The sequence below is a fragment of the Silurus aristotelis genome (genome assembly GCF_946808225.1).
Source record: "Silurus aristotelis genome assembly, chromosome: 2".
Classification (NCBI taxonomy): Eukaryota; Metazoa; Chordata; class Actinopteri; order Siluriformes; family Siluridae; genus Silurus; species Silurus aristotelis.
Genome location: NC_139575.1, coordinates 36,343,951 through 36,365,830, shown reverse-complemented (window position 1 = coordinate 36,365,830; position 21,880 = coordinate 36,343,951). Strand labels below are relative to the sequence as shown.

The window sequence follows — 21,880 nt, the reverse complement described above, 5'->3', positions numbered from 1 at the left end:
ACACACATACACACACTTACACACACACACACAGATTTTCCTAAAAATGTTCATGAAAATGCATGAGCTCCTCGGTGAGTTTGTTAAAATATGGTCTCAGGTAGCGCCGTTTTCTTTCCTGACATTCAGGAAACTTTTATCTGATGCTTGTCTGGATAATGGCTGCTCCGGGTGAGAGGTGAACTTTGCTGTTTTCTTCTTCATTCTCATCTTCATCTTCATTCGCTGTCAATTCTCCCGGCCTAAGATTTATGATGCGCCGTCAGGGCATCATGACTAACGAGTGGGAACGATGTGGTGGGATTGCAGAGGGATGAACGGATAGAGAAGATGGAAAAGACCGCAGGGAATAAAACGAGCGTAAATAATAAAACAGCTCGATTTTGAACCTTTTCCAGTGTATTTTGTTTACTCCGTGAAAAGAGCTGAGATTTTGTATTTACATATGACTTGTAGGCCAATCCCCTGGGCGTTTCCTTTCCTTTTTAACCCAAAAACATTGTTCAGATTGTTTTTCAAGTACACTATAGAGATAAATGTATCGGAGCACAACGCCAGCTCCATGAAGATCTCCTGCTATAGAGCCACAAACCCTATTGAACACCTTTTGGATGAATCTTTCACACTGACGGCACCCCGGACCTCCTCACCCCTCCTAAATCAGTGCCTGACTTTACTAACAGCCTTGTGGATGAATGAATCTTAAGCAAATCTCCATAAAATCTAGTTGAACGTCTTCCCAGAAGAGTGGAGGTTGTTATAACAGCAAATAGGCACAACAACTGGAATGAGATGTTCAAAAAACGAAAACTGATGGTCCGATTTCTTTATGCAAATGATACATATATAATCACACTCTCGATGTCACCCAAATGAGGATGGGTTCCCCTTTTAAGTCTCAAGGTTTCTTCCTCATACCATCTAAGGGGGATTTTCCTTGCCAAAGTTTTCACGGCTGCAAATCAGGGATAAATACACATTGTTCAAATTCTGTAAAAGTACGTAAGAGACAATGTCCGTTGTGAAAAGAAATAAATGAATAAATGAGCTTTTTTGATTGGACAGTCAACTTCGCAATTAAAGCGAAACTCTGCCCTGAAACACACACTGCAATATTGTGCAATTTCATTTATAATTCTGGCAATAGATCAAATCAAACCAAATCAAATTTTATTTGTCATATATACATTTATACAGAGTACGACAAGTAATAAAATGATTATGTCGACTGTCCAACATGTAAATAGAAATGAAATTTAAAAATAAAAATAAAATTATTTTATTTTATTGAATTTTATAGTTTTTAAATAAGTTCTTTCATGTATTTCTGTTATTTCTGTTTGAAATTGGTAAAATAATAATAATAATAATAATAATAATAAAATAATAATAATAATAATAATAATAATAATAATAATAATAATAATAATAATAATAATAATAAAGCTCTTGTCTTTGCTTCTTAAATACACCGAATGTTATATTTATGGTGAACCAACGCAGGAGTGTTGAAGGCGGCTTTTTTTTTGTGTTCAAGAAAAATACACAGCCACATGATGCATTGCGATTCTTGGCTGGTTCTCGAGCTGCGAGGTGACGAGTACAATAGCGATGGTTTCGAGGGTGATATTAGCAGGAAAATTTGAGGGGAGAGAGCCAGATACACTAAAAGACTAAAGCTCTGCCGCATCAGTTCCATTAAGATAAAATGCAAATAGGGTTTATCTCACACTATCAGCACAGCATTGTGGGTAATGTGTGACTGGGAAAAAAAAAAAACGAGGAATTTCATTACTAATTTCATTACTGACGAGTATTATGGATTTTATAGATTTTTGATAAAGTGATGCGGAAATGCTGTACAGCTCGGTCTAAAGTATGATTACTCAAAGCATCATGGGACTGTCAAGCAACAGCAGGTAAACACCTGGTTGTTTGGCATTAATCCCTGCTTCCCATCCTGCCCTCGGCTTCCCCCGGGCTGTTAGCGTTTCTCTGCTCACAGTATCAAACGTCTTCAGCTTTCCCACATCGCCAGCTGAATCAGCTTTATAACCATTTGCAAGATTCATTTACGATCTAACCGAGACATTCTTTTTATTTTATAGTGTGCTGTAGAGTTTTATATCCCCAAACACCTCCTCCTCTTCCTCCTGGCTTTATGTGTGTGCAACTTTCAAGTTGTTGGATTTAAACCAATTATTACATTTCCTTATTTCTTTTTACTTTCGGTTAATTGTAATGCAATTCATATATTTTGTATTTATTTTACTAGTATTTGATATTTTATTTGTATGGATATTTGCCATTTATTAAACAGTATATAATGATATTTATTTATCTTTTTTTGTTTTTTATTTGTTTACCTTTCTCAATAGTTTCAATATATTTTGGATTTATTTATTTATTTATTCACTTATTTCATTTAATCGCTCAGAACTTCCAGAACTATTCCTAATGAGGGATCCGTATTTACCTCACTGAGTAGTTCAGTTTCAGTTTAGTGAATTTGTACCTTATTTATATTATTCAACTAAAGGAAATATATGTATACGTAGGTAAAACGTGTTGTTCGGTTTGCTCTCAGCGGCCATGATGATCTGAACTTGACCTTCTAAAAAAAAAAAACTTCCAAAATAAAGAGGCATTTTGTTGGTCTGAGGTGGAAAAAGATAAGTTGCGCCGTTTAGATTAAAGCAGAAATTAGAGCTGAAAAGAAACTATTATTCGACTCCAGACCTCCAGAGAAGGAGCCTGCTTGATAACAGAGTGAAGAAAAATACAGTGGCCTTTCCACCCGCTCCTGCCTCGAGTGGCTTCATCAGGCGTCGTCCCCGAGAGAAACTCAAATCCCTGAGAAATAGCGTTCCACTGCCAGTTTCATATGGATCTGCTTATTTCAAAGGCAAAGCCTTCATACGATAAAGTTGAGCCTTCAGGTGCAGCTGGAGATAAGCTCCGCTTGAAACACACACACACACCATAAAAAAAAAACCCACAAGCAATTATAATTACCTCAATATTAGGAAGATGAATGGAGGGAAACTGCAGTGAGAAGGTGATGATTATAAAACTCACCATCTGTAAATAATAGACTGTGACCTCCATATGTACCTTTCATAAAAATAAGCAGAAAGAGTTACAGACATACACACTCACTGGCCACTTTATTAGGTACACCTGTCCAACTCATTAACGCAAATTTCTAATCAGCCAATCACATGGCAGCAACTCAATGCATTTAGGCATGTAGACATGGTCAAGATGATCTGCTGCAGTTCAAACCAAGCATCAGAATGTGGAAGAAAGGTGATTTAAGTGACTTTGAACATGGCATGGTTGTTGGTGCCAGACGGGCTGGTCTGAGTATTTCAGAAACTGCTGATCTACTGGGATTTTCACGCACAATCATCTCTAGGGTTTACAGAGAATGGCCTGAAAAAGAGAAAATATCCAGTGAGCGTCAGTTCTGTGGGTGCAAATGCCTTGTTGATGCCAGAGGTCAGAGGAGAATGGCCAGACTGGTTCGAGCTGAACGAAAGGCAACAGTAACTCAAATAACCACTCGTTACAACTGAGGTATGCAGAAGAGCATCTCTGAACGCATAACATGTCGAACCTTGAGGCGGATGGGCTACAGCAGCAGAAGACCACACCGGGTGCCACTCCTGACAGCTAAGAACAGAAAACTGAGGCTACAATTTACACAGGCTCACCAAAATTGGACAATAGAAGATTGGAAAAACGTTGCCTGGTCTGATGAGTCTTGATTTCTGCTGCGACATTCGGATGGTAGGGTCAGAATTTGGCTTCAACAACATGAAAGCATGGATCCATCCTGCCTTGTATCAACGGTTCAGGCTGGTGGTGGTGGTGTAATGGTGTGGGGGATATTTTCTTGGCGCACTTTGGGCCCATTAGTACCAATTGAGCATCATGTTGCCCACCTGAGTATTGTTGCTGACCATGTCCATCACTTTATGACCACAGTGTACCCATCTTCTGATGGCTACTTCCAGCAGGATAACGCGCCATGTCATAAAGCGCGAATCATCGCAGACTGGTTTCTTGAACATGACAATGAGTTTACTGTATTCAAATGGCCTCCACAGTCACCAGATCTCAATCCAATAGAGCACCTTTGGGATGTGGTGGAACGGGAGATTCGCATCATGGATGTGCAGCCGACAAATCTGCAGCAACTGCGTGATGCTATCATGTCAACATGGACCAAAATCTCTGAGGAATGTTTCCAGTACCTTGTTGAAGCTATGCCACGAAGGATTAAGGCAGTTCTGAAGGCAAAAGGGGGTCCACCCCGGTACTAGTAAGGTGTACCTAATAAAATGGCCAGTGAGTGCCATATATGTGTGCAGAGAACAAAGTTCCTTAACACTGCTGTCAAGCCATGTTTGAAAGATATTTGAGACAGAAGAGTGTGTGTGTGTGTGTGTGTGGAGGGCTAAAAACTCTCTTTAACATGCCCTTGTCCTCCTTAAACCAAAAAAAAAAAAACTCTCATCTCCTTACGAGACTCAAAAAGAGCATCATTTCCAGCCATGGGCAGCCACTTTATTATTTCTTATCATTGTAGATGAAACCACTACAATGGGACCATTTAGGAATGGATTTATTGGGTTTAATCTCCTATTTCACCATGTGTGTGCACCTGTTCAGGCCCGAGGACAAACCCGAGTTCACCTGGCAGGCTCATGTTAAATTGATGTTCACATTAACACCGGACCAGGACCGAACATAAATCCCCTTCACACTTCAGCACAAATACAGCAGCTGTTGAAAATCTGGCGAGAGGAAAAGGACAGCTCATCTACACTTACTGCTATTATTGTGTAAGGTTTTCCAGGTTTAGAAAAATATAAAGCCCAGGGGAGGTTTGTCTAGATCTTCACCTGGCCTTGGATTTCTGTTCTTGGGTGCCAGGAGTGGAACATACACCGACCAGGTAGAACATTATGAGTGGTGAAGTGAAGAACACTGAATATCTCTTAATCAGGGCACATGTTAGTGGGTGGGATTTATTTATTAGGCAGCAAGTGAACACACACATACACACACATACACACAGATACACACACACACATCCACACACACACACACATACATACACACACATACATACACACACGTACACACATTATCATAAAACTGAATTTTATTTCCATCTTTTCTTATTTTATTCATTCCCTCCTCTTAACCAATACTTTCTCGTACATTACCAAAAATACACAGTTAAGTTACAGAGATTCCCCAAAGAAGTGGTTGTGCGTTTGAAGGGGGTCGGGAATTGGTGCCGTGCTCTTCAGGAAAACACTGACTGAAGCAGGAAACAAGGATCTTCCTCAGTAATGCAGCTTTTTTTTTACAATTTATTTTTGATTCATTCAGATATGTGTAATGGTTTTAATTGTACTTTACATCCAGCTCGGCGTACTTCTGCGTACTTCCTTATAAATACAGTCCCACATAAATAGGTCCACCGCTTCGCAAAACAAAACAAAGACGACGTGAAACAAAACGAAACAAGTAGTAACACTGACCTGACCTGACCAACAAACCCAGGCGAGTGGGGGGGAGTTTGCGGGAGGAGTGTGTATCTCGTATCTCGTATTTAAGAGCTGGAGCACCTCAAGACTAAGATGTAGTGGCTTCTGAAAGCGTGGTGGATGGGAGACGTGGGACTGGGTAGCTAGGAAGTCAGTTCATGGAGTTTTTTCTTGTTGGAGTTTTTTTACAGTTCGTAGACGAGCGATGTCTTTAGATGGGCAGCTGGAATTTTACGTCCACTTGAGCCTCTTTGGCCAAAGAAACGATTTCAGAAAGCTTTACGACCTACGGGACAGAGAAATGGAGCATGATTACAATAAGAAATTCAATGTATGCAAATGAATTAAAGACGTCCTGGTTATCATGGTTTCTGTTTGGGGAAAGAAGAGCTGCTGAACTATATTCAGGTTTTGCTACAGTATTTTCTGAGAGCACTGTAGGTCCAGTGTTCAGCTGGTGAATCTTCTGCTGTATGTATAAAAGGTATTATGGTGTTTATGGTGTAAGCGAGTGTACCATCTTAGCTGCTTCATCCAGGTCATCACAGGCCAGGATCTTCAGAGGACTGGCAGCGATTAGAGCCTTCGCGTCGTCCACTCTCGTTCCTGCAGGACGACAGCAGTGTGAGGATTAGCATGAGGAGAAACAGAGAGAGGACGACTTCTTTCCAATCAGATTTTAAACGTTTTTCTTCATATTTCTACAGACTCCGATACAGAAATGTTTAGAAACGTCTTAATCGACCCGCAGTGTTTTTTCCTCTTAGGTCAGAACGCAGAAATCGCCTCATTTCCTATTCAACGCTTAATCACGTTTTTCTCTCACTTCCATGAGCTTTGCCATCCCCTTCTTCCTTCCTCACCTTGTAACCGTACTACAATGGGGATTTTTAGATCCAGGTCTCGGACGGCCATAATGATGCCCTGAGCGATGATGTCGCACCTCATGATGCCGCCGAAAATGTTAACGAGGATGGCTTGCACCTTTAAAAAAATTAAATAAAAACACACAATCAGAGCTGGACTACCTTCAAACTCGCAAATATGATGAGTTCCTGAGGTACCTTTTTGTCCGAGGTGATGAGCTTGAAGGCTTCCGTCACTTGATGCGCTGTGGCTCCGCCTCCGACGTCAAGGAAGTTGGCGGGCGTCCCGCCATGGAGTTTAATGATGTCCATGGTTGCCATGGCGAGACCGGCTCCATTTACTAATGAGAGTCACATAGAATACAGATTAACATGGCAGAGGTAGAGCTGCGTTTTTGCACTGCAAAGGCCTGTTTGTGAAAGGACCATGGTTTAGAAGTGAGAAGACACTGAAGAAAATTGATGATTTGCCATCTTTCTGAACCGAAGCAATAAAAGCGAACTGTTTGTACCGTATTGAACTGCACTGCATAATATTTTTTTCCATTGAATCGTGTTGAATCAAATTGAAATCGGATCGTAACGGGGTGACCCGTATCGTATCGGTAGCTGCTTCATATCTTTAATGTATCGTAAGCTGACACGAATCATGTCGGCTTCAGTTACAGAGATGTACATCCCATTAAAAGAACATTAAAGAAGTTAGTATATAGCTTTCTTTTGAGGTGGTAGCTCAGTGGTTAAAGCATTGGAGGCTGGATCTGAAGGTCAACCGGTAGCCTTCACCAAATCCAGACTCCATTAACAATCCACTAGATTTTGCAGGTTGTGTTACTGACCCAAGCAGCCGATGGTGCCGTCCAGGCCGATGTAGTTCAGATCAGCTTTAGCCGCCTCTCGGTCCCTCACGTCCTCCTGACTCCAGTCACGCAAATCAAACACTTTCTTCTGTCTGTACGCGGCGTTGGCGTCGAAGTTGATCTTAGCATCCATGCACATTACTGCACGGCACCGCAAGGAGACATAAAAAAAACGCACAAATCGTCAGATAAACCGGCGGCAATAAGCGTTGCCAGGTAAACACAAATTAAACACAAATAATAATAATAATAATGCACACAAAAAGACACACACAAAAATACATTGTATGGACAAACGTTTGTGGACACCTGACCATCATGTGTGTGTGTGTGTGTGTGTGCTATACCAATGCCAGAGGAGTCTTCCACCATAGGGTTAATCTCCACCATCGATGCGTCGTATTTGATAAAAAGGTCATAGAGTTTGATCATGTTCTCGGCCGCTTCCTTCATTAAACCCTCTGGGAATCCCATCTTCTTAGCGACCTGGAGGAGGATAGAGGCGAGCGTGTTGAGATGCCAGCTTGTAAGACGTTACAGTCCCATTTACATAATCCGCCATCATCATTCCCTCTGCCTTACCTTTATGGCTTGCTCCATCTTGATGCCCTCGACAATGTCGATGGGCTCTTTTACAATCGCATCGGGATTCTCAGCTGCCACGTCCTCGATGTTCACGCCACCCTGAGAGCTGCCAATCAGCACTGGGCCCTGAGGAGAGATCATCATCATCAAAAAAAGAAAGAAACTAATATAAAGCTCTGATATACAGGAGCATGCTGCAGATCAGTTTAAGAAGTTCCCTCACCAGCTTCTTTCTGGCTTATTGCTAATAAACCCATAATAACCCCCATACGACTAATACAAATGGTGGATTTATAGTATAATGACTATTTATTTCAAATTTCATTTCTGATTGATTGATAAATAATCACCTAATCCTGACGTATTACGATATATTATAATTAGCTGATATAACTGATAGTGAGTCTGTTACACCCACTGGTCCCCATTAGAGACAGTTTGACACATTCCTTGTTCTTGCGCTCCCTGCTGGACACGCTCATAGTTCCGGAATACAGCACCGATCTCCTTCCAGTTACATCATATTCATGTTTGTATACTGGTATTAAAAAGATAAAGATAAAGCAAACAAACCACCATAATAGGCTATAATAACATTTCACACTCCAGTAATTAAGTGCTGTCCATAAGACGCAATGTTTGAATTTAATTACTGAGCTGTAGTCAAGTCTCTTTAGGCATCGGTGTGATATACGCTGTATGGACCAAGATTGGTATGTGTTTTTTGAATTTTTTATTCTACATTTATATCCTATTTGCTGTTCTATTAAACTTAATTCTTCTTGCTAGATTTTGAAGATTCATTCATCCACAAGGAAGTTAGTAGGGTCAAGTCAGGTATTGATGTAGGTCAGTTGAGGAGGCCGGCAGTACAATCAGCTTGAAAAACTCATCCCAAAGGTGTTTAATAGCTTAATAGCTCTATAGTAGGAGATCTTCCACGCCAGCCCACGTAGCTTCATTTGGATGCATCGTCATGCAGAAACAGGCTTGGGTCTCATAGTTCAAGTAAAAATTTTAAATCTTAAGACATCAATACAATTGTGTGTCTCTAACTTTGTGGTAACGCTTTGGTGAGGAAGCACATATGACTTGAAAGGTCGGGTGTCCCAATACTTTTGGCCCTACAGTGATTCTCATTCAACATGTCGTATGCACAGTTTTTTGGCTGAACATACAGTTAAGAAAGGACTCAGTAATTCTTCTTTTTTTTTTTACCAAAATATCGGATGTGGTGCAGCCAATTTCTGTTAAAACTGATGTACATTAATATCCCCATCAACTCCACCCCCTAGTGACATCATCAGAGCTCAGGACCTGGAAAGATCTCTCCATGGTGATGGCGAAGTAATATTCTCGGCGGGGATAACGCCGCTCGCAGATGAACACCTGGTTGCAGATGCGACCCGCCTCGCCCGTCTGCTTGGTGAACAGCTTCTTTCCGATCATCTGAGAGGAGATGTCTCTCGCTTCCTCGGGGCTGAGAGCACAGACAGAGATAAAAGAGACAAAATAAACAGTAGAGCAAAAGATCCGTGACAGGGGGGCGCAGAAAAGCAAACCTCCTACTCACGAGTAAACGATTCGGACTCCTCCTTTTAATCCTCCCTCAAACGTTCCTTTGCCTCTTCCTCCAGCCAACACTTGAGCCTTCACCACCAGATCCTTAGAGCCTGCACAGGAGACAGAGACACACAAGCAGGAGAACAGCTTCATTAATGCAATTACTGCTCAACTCCCGAATTAGCCACATCCTTCAGGATTAGGAACAATCTTTTCGAATCCAGATCGTAACCGAGATTGTGCTTCGATATTTTCCACTCAAACCACTGATGAAAGCTCAAACACACAGCCTTGTCATAACAACTTATTTCTACTGTGTTTTTCTATTTAAGTAAATTTTTTCCAACCATCTGAACTACAGAATTAAACTTTTTGGAAAATTTGGACTTGAATCATGAAAATGTGCTAAATTAAATAAATATGAATATATCAATTATTTTCATAAATATTTGGAAAAATAAAAGTGAAACAAAAAGTAACGCTCCAAATAAATAAGAACAGTCACGACCAAAATGCATAAAAAGACACAGCAGGCGGCATCAGCGATTTTCCTCTATAGCCTCAAGGGGCCGCTATTGTACTGTATAACGCAAGCCGGAAAAACTGTCAGTGTGAATTTTTACCAATAGCCAATAGTTCCAGCAATTAACTTTCGATGTTAATTAATCGATGTGGCAAAACCGATGAATCAGTCGACCTCTAGTGTGGAGTAAGGGTTCTCTCAGTTCTCTGGGGTTCTCTCTGTGTGTTTGTGCAACCATAACAAACTCTCTCCTTATTAAAAAAAAATGCTGAACCTCATCCATTCATATAGAGTTCTCATACATCACATTTTACTGTTCATGCTTTTTACATTTAAAAGTGAGATGTACTTCATCCAACACTATGGCAAAAGGATATTCCGTTCTATACACACTACAGATGGACGCACAATGGGCGTCATTACAATCACACACTTCACCTGGTGAACAGCCGAGTAAGAGCAAAGTTCAGAGGCATGCTGGTTCACCAAAACACACACCCGGCTACACCCAAAAGATCACATATATCCACAAACTCTGAGAAAACTCAAACAAGCAGAATGAATAAAGAACAATCACACTGCTGAGTAGAGTTCAACCAATTAATTGGTTTTGCATTAGTTGATTGCTGTAACTTCTTTTGGCTTCTCCCATCAGGAGTCGCCACAGGGGATTGCTATTAATATCGGCAAAAACCCACGTCCGTTGTTTTTCTGGTTTGCGTATGTTGCTGGAGGTCTGCTGTCGTTACAAGAGTGGCCTCTAGAGGCGTCTCACCGATGCCGCATGCTGTTTGTTTTTACTAATGAGACTGAGCTCTGCACAGAGAGTGCTATATTAGATTTATTAGTTATCAATAATTAATGAATATATCATTTTTATTTTAATAAGCACATTCTCATGAGTTAAAACTTTTTTTTTTTAGTTCAGTACTGTTTTATATGGAGTGTTTTTTTTTCCCAGTATCTATTAAAAAAAAATGCTAACTGAGACCAGCGGCCATGTTCACTGGGAGTGCCAGAACTTGTGATCACAATCCTGACAACATTCATTCTGCAGCTGTCGAGCCACACATAATGATCTGGAACCTTACAATTATTTATTAGCGAAAGAACAGAATGTGTGTGCTTCCAGGTGCACAAACACACACAAACACACACACACAAACAGAGTACACACAGCAGGTGATGTGTGTATGCAGACATCTCTCTCTCTCTCTCTCTCTCTCTCTCTCACAAACACTCAGACATTTGCACAGCAAAAAAGGCAAATAGACACACATACAACACACACACACACTTATACAGCACATTCAACTAACACACACATATCAGGAACCAAGTGTGTTTCAATGCATTTACATGTATGGCATTTGCCAGACACCCTTATCCACAGATTAACTTACATTTACCTTATTCATACAATTGAGCAGCTATGGGGTTAAGGGCCTTGCACAGGGGCCCAGGAGTGGCAGCTTGCATGGATGGGATTCGAACTTATGACCTTCGGATCCAAAATCCAAAGCCCAGTCAGGTTTAGTTTCTTCATTAAGGAAAAAAATTCTTCAACTCAAATCAATGAAAGAATAAGATACGAGTAAACCTGACGAATCGACACCGTATGACCAATCAGATGCAGTGCTGATTCATAACACACGTGATTCAGTTTTAAAAGAACATGCACGTGAATATATGGAAGGTCACTTGACAGGAGGGTACACTGTGGCGCGACGTGTTGCGCGTTGTTACCGATCTGCTTGGCGGCGGTGTAGACTTCGTCGGGCGAGCTGGCCACAATCCCCGCAGGCACGGAGATCCCCGCCTCCTTCAGCAAGCCGATGCTCAGGTACTCGTGCAGCGACAGGTTCCTCTGCTGCTGCCCCGTCGCCAAGGGAGACGGCTGGTGGGCATGGTTACCGAACAGCCCTGATGTCCCGGTAATTACCTGGAACGGCAGAGACACAAAAGTAGGGAAAATATCATCATATAGTTCAGTTGAATCATCTCAGGGTCCCAAATGCCCTCAAATACTGATCTTCAGGAGATGAAAACTATATGATGATATGGATAAAGATAATTCAGCAATGCAAACAAATGAATGGTCTTCCCACTATTTCACATATTTCATTCAGCAGTACGTTCAATTGGGATTGCTAATGTGAGTGTAAATATAACCAAACACACACACACACACACACACACACACACAAAAAAAACCCTTGGAAAAAAAAACACACTGCGTATTCACAACAAGGTCAAATGCCAGCGCTCGACTGTAACATGAGCAGAGACGCAACCTTTGCTCTCGATCCTGTTATGATTTACAAAAAACTGCTCGAGATTTTAGAGCATGCATTCAGTATCAATTGCCATGATTTCACCAAACTATGTCGTAAAATCTCCAAACTGAGGACAAGAAGCAGCACAGCTACTAGTGAGATGTTCAGGGATATACATATATACATACATATGATACCGTCTGATGTTTAATAAACAACATAATGCTGTCTGGCGTCCACCCAGAGCACATGACTGTGTCCTTTTTATCAACTTAATTGTACAGATGTTTCCTCATGTCTCTGAAATGAAGCCCTGGCTACAGTACGTCACTGAGGATTATTGGACTAAAGAGATATTTATTACAGTGAATGTTTACTAACTGACATTTTATCACCTGATCAGTGCACTACGATATCTCCTACCACATTACATAAGTCTGGTGAATACACCTGGAATATGAGCTCCTTCTAATGGTCCTTCTAATGGTCCTGTTGTGTGTGTGTGTGTGTGTGTGTGTGTGTGTGTGTGTGTGTGTGTGTGTGTGTGTGTGTGTGTGTGTGCGCGCGCACTCAGACACTAATTCGCATTATATATCCATGCACATACGTTATATTTTTTAATAGACCCGTTCTCTCTGACCAAATGCACACGAGACAAAAAATTTTTTTAACTATAACAAATACAACAAACCGTGTAAAATTATACTGAACAATCAAAATGTACTTAATATATTAATTAATCAATATGATTCATAAATAATAAATATTATATAGCGCTTTCCATACGGCACGCATTCTCGCGTAAAAACAAACCAAGTGATTTGCCTCTAGAAGCCGCTGTCGTAAAGGCAGTGGACCGGAACCCGGAAAAACTATCAGAATGGATTTTTTTTGCAAATAGCAGATTTTGTCTCCTTGTCTGTACACTCTGATATCCTTTACATTTTCTAGTCTAGAGTTCTAGTTAACCTTAAATGTCCCTGTATATAGATCTTTATCTCTTTATATAAAATATATAAAATATGGCAGCGAGTCAATCTGATTTTTTTTTTTTTTTATTGATCTGCACTGTTCCTTTGCAGCAACAGCAACAAATGCTGTAAACCTTTAAACCTGACAAAAAAAGACTTTTCAACTTGAGATCAATGCTTTGTAAGAAGATATGGTTAAAAATAACTAATTCAAAAATAGGATCATTCACACAGCTGTGCCTGACTTAGCAGTGGAATGTATCAGGTTGTTTAAGATGACCTTGAAGTAGGTCTGATTCCTTCTATTAAAATTTATATTTTTATTTAAAAATCCAGTCCTTTGGAGGTCAAAATCAGGGCAAAACAATACACAAGGAGTGTTTCCATGGCTGGATTCCAAACCAGTGCCCATAATACACTAAGTGCACTACATAGAGTGTGAAAGGACCGTTTTTTGCAGCCTACGTAGTGCACTTTATAGTAATCAATGTGCGATTTGGGATGCGGCCCCACCTCTGACCGTGTACAGACTTATAAACCCTTGTACAAAGTGTTGTATAATGTCAAAACGCTGAAATGTTTTAGAATGATTATTGGGTATTATTTTGCAGATATAATATCAGAACAGCGTCAGGAATCGTTGTACTCGCTATGGATTCAATTTCAGTCATTTTGTGTGTTTTTTCTGCCCCTATATCTGTGACGTCACTAATACAATTGGCAATTACAAATAAAAAATCCTGGATTGAAAAAGAAATATTTAGTCGTTTTGATCAGAACTAAGTTTGATTAACAGATTTAAGTGAAAAAAGTACTTTAAAAGACCGACGAACAGATTTAATTTCCCGAACAGCGAATATGGGTGAATAATGTTGACAGCTAAGTGGCTAATGTCAAAGCCCGAATCCATTCATCTGAAATCATTCCTTGTGGTATAGTCTTCTTAAAAGATGTAAAATATATCCCGTATGACTCTTGGATATTTCGTTTCGAAAAACTAACCTTTGCTGTTGAACTTAAAGCCGTTCTGGACCCCGAATTCCTCAATCTAGCGGACAACCGGCCGCATATCAGGGACGCCGCCATGTTTCTCTCCGAGCAGCTGGGCTGCGGAAAAGAAAATCCCCCACTGCGCATGCGTACGGAGGAAAATCTACGCAGCGTGCGCCTCCATGCTTCATGAATGCGCGAAAAAAAATAGCGCGTAAGTATGGCACTGCGTTCATCAGGCCAAACCCTGGTTTTCTGGACAGAATACATCAACAAAGTGTAATTAGAAATGCTCTCAAGTGTTCAAGCTGATCAAATTTCAGGTTTTTAATTCAAGCATGTTATTCCTCTGAAGATTTAAAGGCACTGGTAGGCAGCAGTAGGTATTGAGTAACTGATTGAGAACTATACAGGAAGGAACGAGTGTGTGTGTTCAACATATTCCTCAGCTTGAGCACCATGGCAGGGGCTGTTCACAATCATCACGCCCCAAAACGCCCAGGAGTGGGGCTCGGGGTGCTCGTCAGCGATTCCTCCCACCCGGGGTGTGTGCTTCTGGGAAGGAGAAAGGGTGTGGTTGGAAAAGGGTTGCACCAGTTACCTGGAGGTCACATCGAATTTGGGTGAGCGTTCGAAATGTTTTCAGTGTTTGAAGGTGCAATGCGTGAAGATTAAAAGCATTAAAGATTATTGGTCTGGGAGGTGGTAGATTCGTAGTTTATGCTTTGATCCGAAGGTCATGAGTTAAAATCCTAGCCACACCAAGGTTCCATTCCTGGGCCCCTGAGCAAGGCCCCTAACCCAATAGATGCTGGGTTGCATGAATGAGATAAATTGTAAGTCTCTCTGAATAAAGCCGTCTGCCAATTGGCATAAATGTAAGCAAGAATCTAATATATGCGTATATATACGCTATATAAGAGTGTTATATCGAAGTTATTACACATCACACACTGGCCAGGATGAATGAAACTCCCAAATAATCCTTTATTAATTAATCATTGTTGTAACAATTTTCTGCAGAGAGACATGGGAGGAGTGCGCGCAGAGAGAGGTGATGGAGGAGGCTGGCATTCGGTTAAAGAACCTCCACTTTGCCACAGTAGTGAACTCCATCAAGCTTGAAGAGGACTATCACTACATTACAATCTTCATGCAGGGGGAAGTGGATAAAGACTTCATAACATCCGAGCTAGTTAACATGGAGCCTGAGAAAAACGAGGGTAAAAAAAAAATAAACACGTTTACATGCGAATACATTTGCATATTAATATGCACTCCACAGGCAAAAGTTTGTGGACACCTCAGCGTTAGAGTGGTATGTGCTTTTCGAACATCCTATTTCACATTTGCTGTTATAATAAACTTCACTCTTCTGGGAAGAGGTTCCTCAAGATATTCGAGGGTGCTTGTGGAGATGTGTGGAGATTCATTCAGCCATGAGGGTGTTAGGAATGTGTGGTACTGATGTAGGTGAGGAGGCCTGAAGTGCAGTCAGTGTTTGAGATTAGAGCTCTATAGCAGAAGATCTTCATAGACCTGAATTTATGCACAGGAACCGGTTTCTGTCAGCAACACATACTCTTTGACATGGGAAGGTGACACACTTTTAATAAATAATTAATGATGTTTCCTGTGTCTTTTGTTCAGGTTGGTCATGGAGAGCCTGGGACGACTTTCCTCCTGAAGAGCAGCTTTTCTTACCACTGGCCAATCTGAGACAGCAGGGTTTCCAGCCATTCAGGAAGATTTGACTTAAACAAGGAACTGTTTATACTTTCCTGACTTTCTCTGAGGAAACAAATACACTGGATGTTAGTAATATTAAACATATTCCCAACTGAGCTACAGAGACGTCATTTATTTGGAATTTCTCCTGTATTTAAAGGAGTATGTTTTGATTTCGATTCCTATCTTAGAATTACTTTAACAGAAAGTGTGTAGACACTTGACGGTGTGGCATGTGCTTCTTTTAAACATCCCATTCCACATTTAGTCCCCATAAAAAGCTTCAGTCTTCTGGGAAGATTTTCCACTAGATTTCTTTTGGAGATTTGTTTAAGAGTCATTCAGCCGCAAGGCTGTTAGTAAAGTCAGGTACAGATGTAGGTGAGGTGAGGAGGCCTGGAGCAAGAGATCTTCTACCCCAAACAATGTATAGCAGATCTTCATGGAGCTGGCTTTGTGCACAGGTGTCAGGCTGGAACAGGTTTTGGTCTCCTAGTTCAAATAAAGGAAAAAAGGGCACTCAAGATCTTCACACTAAAGACCGGTCAAAGGGAGAATTATCTTCAGTGTAAAGATCTTGAGTGCCCTTTTTTCCTTCATTTGAACTAGGAGACCAAAACCTGTCACAGAAGATCTTCTGGGAGAAGTCCTGGCATCTGGCATGTTAATATTTATTAATATTGATGTCCAAGAGTTATTACAAAATTAATTTCTGGTTTTAGTTCAAACTGTCATCAACATGTTGGTCGGTGTTAAAGTGCTGGGTGGTTTTCTACGTTTGATTACTTGCAATGCAGTGGGATTCAAATGAATTGTGCAATCTGTAATTCCCTTGGGCCAACCAGTCAAAGCCAGAGAAAACATCTTTAAATTCCTTTTCAACAAGTTAGGGTAGTTTTCTCATTTTTATGGGTTCCGAACCATCAACATGTTGCATCAATATGGACACAGCAGCGAAAATAAACAAAGCAGCACTTCTTATCTTTAAACCAGTTGTGAAAAGTCACATTTTTTCTTGAGATCAGTCAAACGTACAGGTATATTTGGTGGTTAAATCTGTAATGCTAAATATACAGGTCGCTTGGTGGAAGAGGGAAATATTTTGATGGTTAAATGCTTGCTAACATGGTGGCATTTCTGTCATTGAAAAAAAAAAAACGTTTTGTTATTTTGACTTACAAATTAACACTTATGAGGTAAGTCGAATGTACGATGCAATGGAAAAAATATGATGCTAAGCAATTCATTATAGTACGGATTGCTCACTTTTATTACTTCGGTTCAGACAGACAACAAATCATACATTTACGTAAGTGCCTTCTGACTTTTAAACGCATGTCACAAACAGGCCTTTGTAGTGCAAAAAAATCTAGAAAGAAAAACGATCTGGGAAGATGCAGCTCTACCTCTGCCATGTTAATCCTGAGTGCCTCCGTAGTGCTGCTGAGAGAACGCGCTTGTGAAACATTTTCGCGAGGAGAAATCGATCTACATGCAAAATATCCGTCACCGATTTTTGGTCACTTTCTAAATAATAAAAGTATAACGCATCTTCTAATGCGACGCAATTATGTTAAATACGGTGCAAATGACAACTTGTTTTCGATGCACACTTTTTTTTAATCTATGCATTAAATTGTTAAAAGGTGCATCTTATCATCCCTAATAGGGACGTTTATTGTATATGGATTTTTTTCACAAACTGTATATTGTATTTATAAAAAAAACCCTAAAAAACAATACAAATTATACGCGATTTGTGTGCGCGTGCTTTAGCGCCGCCTAGTGGCCGAAGCCCCACACTGAAAGCGGATTATTTGCCGAATGCGCCACAGTTGAAAGTCGAAGTCAACGAACGTCTGCGTTTAGTCAATTTGCAGTCGCTTAATTCGGTTTACTCGCACCAGATTGGATTTTTAATTCTTTTTATACTTTCTGGAAGCAGTTTAAAGTCAGGGCAACATGGTTAAAGTCGCATTTAACTCCGCTTTGGCGCAGAAGGAGGTGAAGCGAGGAGAAAAGGACGAGGCTCTGATCCCTCAGGATGGGGTGAGTGAAGTTCACTAAAGGCAATTGAGACTTATTTATTTAGTTTTAACACGTAAAAACACACATTATAGAGAAATTATACGGAGCTTTGTGCCTTAAAGTAAAATACATTTTTGTTTTAAATAAAACCGAACTGTTTGGGGGTGATTGTGTATGGGGGGCGGGGGGCGGCTAGTTGTTTATGCTAACTACTTTACATTTCGATCGAGATCTTTTTTATTTATGTTTCAGAGGCATGTCAATTTTTGTAAAATGTATATTTATAATCCGAAAGATTGTAGTGTCAATCTCTGGAGGAAGAGAAAGAGAAAGGTTGGTTGTGGGGAAAGAAAATGGCTGACCCGATTAAAAAAAGAAAAAAGAAAGAAAGAAAAGCACTAACATGGCCGGTTACTGCAAAACCTGATTCTTTTGCGTATTTGTGCAAAATGATGGTTAAATACGAACCCACGTGTTTTTGAGTGGTTTATTTACTCAGTTAGAGAAAATCCGCAGCAGTGTTTTGTGTTGCAGAGCTGCAGGAGGGAGAAGCAGCAGTGTTTTCAGAGGGCACTTCCGGTTTCCAGCAGGCGCCAGACTGTGTGTGTGTGTGTGTGTGTGTGTGTGTGTGTGTGTGTGTGTGTGTGTGTGTGTGTGTGTGTGTGTGTGTGAGTAAGAAGATTCACATGGATGAGATGAGTGAAGATCAGACCGTCTGATAGTGATGAGTCAGTGTGATGTGGGCGAGCAGACAGAGAGAGAAGAGGCGGTGAAATATGAATTAGATGGCCAGCGGAGAAGCTCGGATTTCCCCTGATCCGTCCCAAAGCGTCCGATCCGTCCCAAAGCGTCCAAACCATCCCAAGCTGTTCAATCAAAACCCAAGCGTCCGATCCATCCCAAGCGTCCGATCCATCCCAAAGCGTCCGATCCATCCCAAAGCGTCCGAGCCATCCCAAGGTGTTCAATCAAAACCCAAGCGTCCGATCCATCCCAAGCATCCGATCCATCCCAAAGCGTCCGAGCCATCCCAAGCTGTTCAATCAAAACCAAAGCGTCTGATCCATCCCAAAGCGTCCGATCCATCCCAAGCATCCGATCCATCCCAAAGCGTCCGAGCCATCCCAAGCTGTTCAATCAAAACCAAAGCGTCTGATCCATCCCAAAGCGTCCGATCCATCCCAAAGCGTCCGATCCATCCCAAGGCGTCCGATCCAGCCCAAGGTGTCCGATCTATCCCAAGGCGTTTATTCAAAACCAAAGTGTCCGATCTATTTCAAATCATCGTCTGGCAACAAGGACTGAATTTTTTTATTTATTTATTTTTTAATCCATTTCCAGTTGTTTATTTATACTTGAAAGGTTTTCTCCCTTCTGAAGACGTGGCACTGGAGTCTCCTTATGTAAAATATAAGTGTGTTATTAGCGTTGGCTGTGGTCTCAGAGGAACAAAAAGCTCGGTTGTGTTGTAGATTATATAATTCAACATCAAAGATTCTTTCAGATTCGTTTCACCGTGTTTTCTTATTGTTGTCTCACGGTTTTGTGTTCTGTATTGTTGGAACACGTAGTGTAATGTGAGAGGAATGAAACACCGTGAGACGTGTTGTTGAGGGAAATCGTGTACAGAATGGAAACAATAACGCACCACTTTGCAGTTGTTTATCCTGAGTTGATTTTCAAAAAAATTGTTTGCATAAAGATCAACATTTCAGATCAGGTGTTTAATATCTGATGTATCGGAGTGTTGGTTAAAAGGATTGGCTCACCCTGGGATGTTTCAGGTGTGTGTGTGTGTGTGTGTGTGTGTGTGTGTGTGTGTGGTCTGATCAAGACGTCTCTCGTCTGTGCCACGGGTAATCAAAGCCTAGTCGAGACTCTCAGCTTAAAAAACACAGAAAAAACCCTCATACTGGTGCTCACATTCCAACAAAGACCATCTCTGTTAGGGCAAGGTGTGTGTGTGTGTGTGTGTGTGTGTGTGTGTGTGTGTGTGTGTGTGTGTGTGTGTGTGTGTGTGAGAAAGGGTGAAACTGTACCCCTGTTTCTGTGTTTGAGTTTTAGATTACTGTGATTACGTCACTGGAATTTTGCAGGCGCTGATTAAGCCGTGTTTAGAGACTTTTATTGATTAATGCATTATTCAGAGCTTTACATAGAGAGAGAGAGAGAGAGAGAGAGAGAGAGAGAGAGAGAGAGAGAGAGAGAGAGAGAAAGAAAGAGAGAGAGAGAGAGAGAAAGAAAGAGAGAGAGGAAAGAACTCATTGGATTTGTCTCACTATGAATGTCAATTCTTTTTTCCCCGATTTTGGATTGTGTTTAGTTAAATTACTGGATTGCAGTCACCCGAACCGTAATTAAGATATTTAAAGCAGAGTGGAAACAGAGTGGAAACAGTTCTGGTGGGGGTGGGAGGGGGATAGATTTTGTGATGGGCGGGGGGGAGAGGAGGATGGGCGGGGGGAGCGTTACGCCGTCATCCTGGGATAAAGCGCCTCTCACCTGAACGCAGGAGTAATCGAGCGACTCGGCATTATTTTAGGGGCAAATCAAATAAAAATTCCACTGCACGGTAATTCTGTGAGAGGATTCTTCAAGATAGCTAGCACTAGTACTTTTTATCCATTTACAGTTACTTTTATTGTGGGGTTTTTTTTTTTTCCTCTCCTGAAAACATGATACACCCCCAGGCTTATCATGTAATTAAGAAAGCGCCAAACTTCTCCTCTGTCTTCGCATGACACCGAAGACCCCTTCCATAAGGCCCGCTTTACAAAATCCCTAACCCTAGCTTTGGCATTCACTTTCATGCTGACTCGAACGTCTTTTTCTTGGAAATCCAACTGGAAATTCCCCCCAGCATTTCCTCCGCTCAGCGCTTTTGAGATCCAAGGTTAACGTTCTGTACGTCTGCATCTCCCGTAACAAAGCCGAGCGATTAAGGAAACAGTCCCCGGAGCGCTCATTGTCCCTGTGTGCTCTGACCTCATCTGGAGGCCGCGCCCTTTTCCCCGCCGAGCGCCCTTTACTCCTTTACCCGAGACGTGGAAAAGCAGAAGCTAAAACAGGAATCGATTCGTGACCTCTGTTTTGACTGTCGGCATTAAAGCGGGTTCGCCGCGCCATCTGGTTCAGTCTGTGCGCTGGTGGCGTTCCAAAGCAGAGACGCGCTCGTGTGCTCGGGTTTGAGTGCCAGCTGGTTAATGCCGTGGCTCTTTTACAGCCCAATTTGTAGGATTATGCTAATGATTATTGATTACTGTTTCCCCTCCACTTCTCAGTGTACGATGTAAACTATATCAACAAAAGTATTGGGACACTTGACTTTTCCAGCCATTTTATTTATTTTTGGTTATATAGCATGTGCAGTTTATTGGGTCTTTACAACTCGTTTTGAATTTCTGTGTGTGTGAAGGATGTGGAGGAGGTGGTGCGGGTCAGGCAGCAGTCTTGGGCCTGGTGCTGGTGCATGTGTCTGGGTCTGGCCCTCATGCTGTCTGGCGTGGTGGTGGGCGGAGCTTACCTGTACAAGCATTACATCATGGAGGTGAGAGGGAACATTCCACACACACACACACACATCTTAGCACTTGTGTTCCACCTTGTCCTCCGTGTCCCCGACCCCCAACACCACCACCATTGAGCTGGTGTACATGCATGTGAACAGGCTGCTGTTGTGCAGGAGGAGGACGTGTATTTCTGCGGCGTGCGCTACAGCGAGGACCGCTTCATGATCCCTGATGTCAGTAACGAGCACGCGGCCCCTCTGAAGATCCTCAGCGAGCGATTCCGCATCCTGGAGAAGGAGCAGGTGGAGCTGATCAGCGTCCCCGTGCCGGAGTTCAGTGACAGCAACGCTGCCGAGATCGTCCACGACTTCGTCCTCGTAAGATCATGTACACACACACTCACACATTGATAGGACG

At 41.6% G+C, this 21,880-nt stretch overlaps 3 protein-coding genes across 4 annotated transcripts in view; 2 read left to right on the top strand and 1 right to left on the bottom strand.

The window, feature by feature from the left end:
* Nucleotides 1-5,155: 5,155 nt before the first annotated feature.
* sucla2 (succinate-CoA ligase ADP-forming subunit beta) lies at nt 5,156-14,367 on the bottom strand. The gene is made up of 11 exons (XM_083535202.1): nt 14,211-14,367; nt 11,708-11,903; nt 9,449-9,548; nt 9,193-9,355; nt 7,873-8,001; nt 7,638-7,776; nt 7,270-7,431; nt 6,629-6,771; nt 6,428-6,548; nt 6,082-6,170; nt 5,156-5,850 (listed from the first exon to the last, which is right to left on the bottom strand). The coding sequence occupies exons 1-11, from the start codon at nt 14,343-14,345 to the stop codon at nt 5,776-5,778; spliced, it is 1,452 nt and encodes a 483-aa protein (XP_083391328.1). The 5' UTR covers nt 14,346-14,367; the 3' UTR covers nt 5,156-5,775.
* Nucleotides 14,368-14,522: 155 nt separating this feature from the next.
* On the top strand, nt 14,523-16,042 carry nudt15 (nudix (nucleoside diphosphate linked moiety X)-type motif 15). Its single transcript, XM_083535203.1, has 3 exons — nt 14,523-14,821; nt 15,222-15,421; nt 15,849-16,042. Exons 1-3 carry the CDS (start codon nt 14,658-14,660, stop codon nt 15,950-15,952), a joined length of 468 nt encoding a protein of 155 aa, XP_083391329.1. The 5' UTR covers nt 14,523-14,657; the 3' UTR covers nt 15,953-16,042.
* A 1,666-nt stretch (nt 16,043-17,708) lies between these two features.
* itm2ba (integral membrane protein 2Ba) overlaps nt 17,709-21,880 on the top strand; it is a 6,927-nt gene continuing 2,755 nt past the window's right edge. Inside the window, exons 1-3 of one of the 2 annotated variants that reach the window (XM_083560473.1) lie at nt 17,709-17,975; nt 21,370-21,501; nt 21,637-21,840. In XM_083560473.1, coding sequence (XP_083416599.1) covers nt 17,889-17,975; nt 21,370-21,501; nt 21,637-21,840 — 423 coding nt within the window. In that variant the 5' untranslated portion in view covers nt 17,709-17,888. Of the gene's footprint in view, nt 17,976-21,369; nt 21,502-21,621; nt 21,841-21,880 lie in introns of both variants that reach the window. The other variant, XM_083560472.1, reaches the window with a different exon arrangement.

Excerpts from the sequence above, each read along its gene's own strand:
- sucla2 (XM_083535202.1), bottom strand. The coding sequence starts at position 14,345 with ATGCGCAGTGGGGGATTTTCTTTTCCGCAGCCCAGCTGCTCGGAGAGA. Across the intron at positions 6,772-7,269 it reads CGGCACCATCGGCTGCTTGG|TAAATGGAGCCGGTCTCGCC; the intron begins GTCAGTAACACA and ends GACTCTCATTAG. Across the intron at positions 6,171-6,427 it reads CATTGTAGTACGGTTACAAG|GAACGAGAGTGGACGACGCG; the intron begins GTGAGGAAGGAA and ends GTCGTCCTGCAG.
- nudt15 (XM_083535203.1), top strand. The coding sequence starts at position 14,658 with ATGGCAGGGGCTGTTCACAATCATCACGCCCCAAAACGCCCAGGAGTG. Across the intron at positions 14,822-15,221 it reads GGAGGTCACATCGAATTTGG|AGAGACATGGGAGGAGTGCG; the intron begins GTGAGCGTTCGA and ends AATTTTCTGCAG. Across the intron at positions 15,422-15,848 it reads GGAGCCTGAGAAAAACGAGG|GTTGGTCATGGAGAGCCTGG; the intron begins GTAAAAAAAAAA and ends TCTTTTGTTCAG.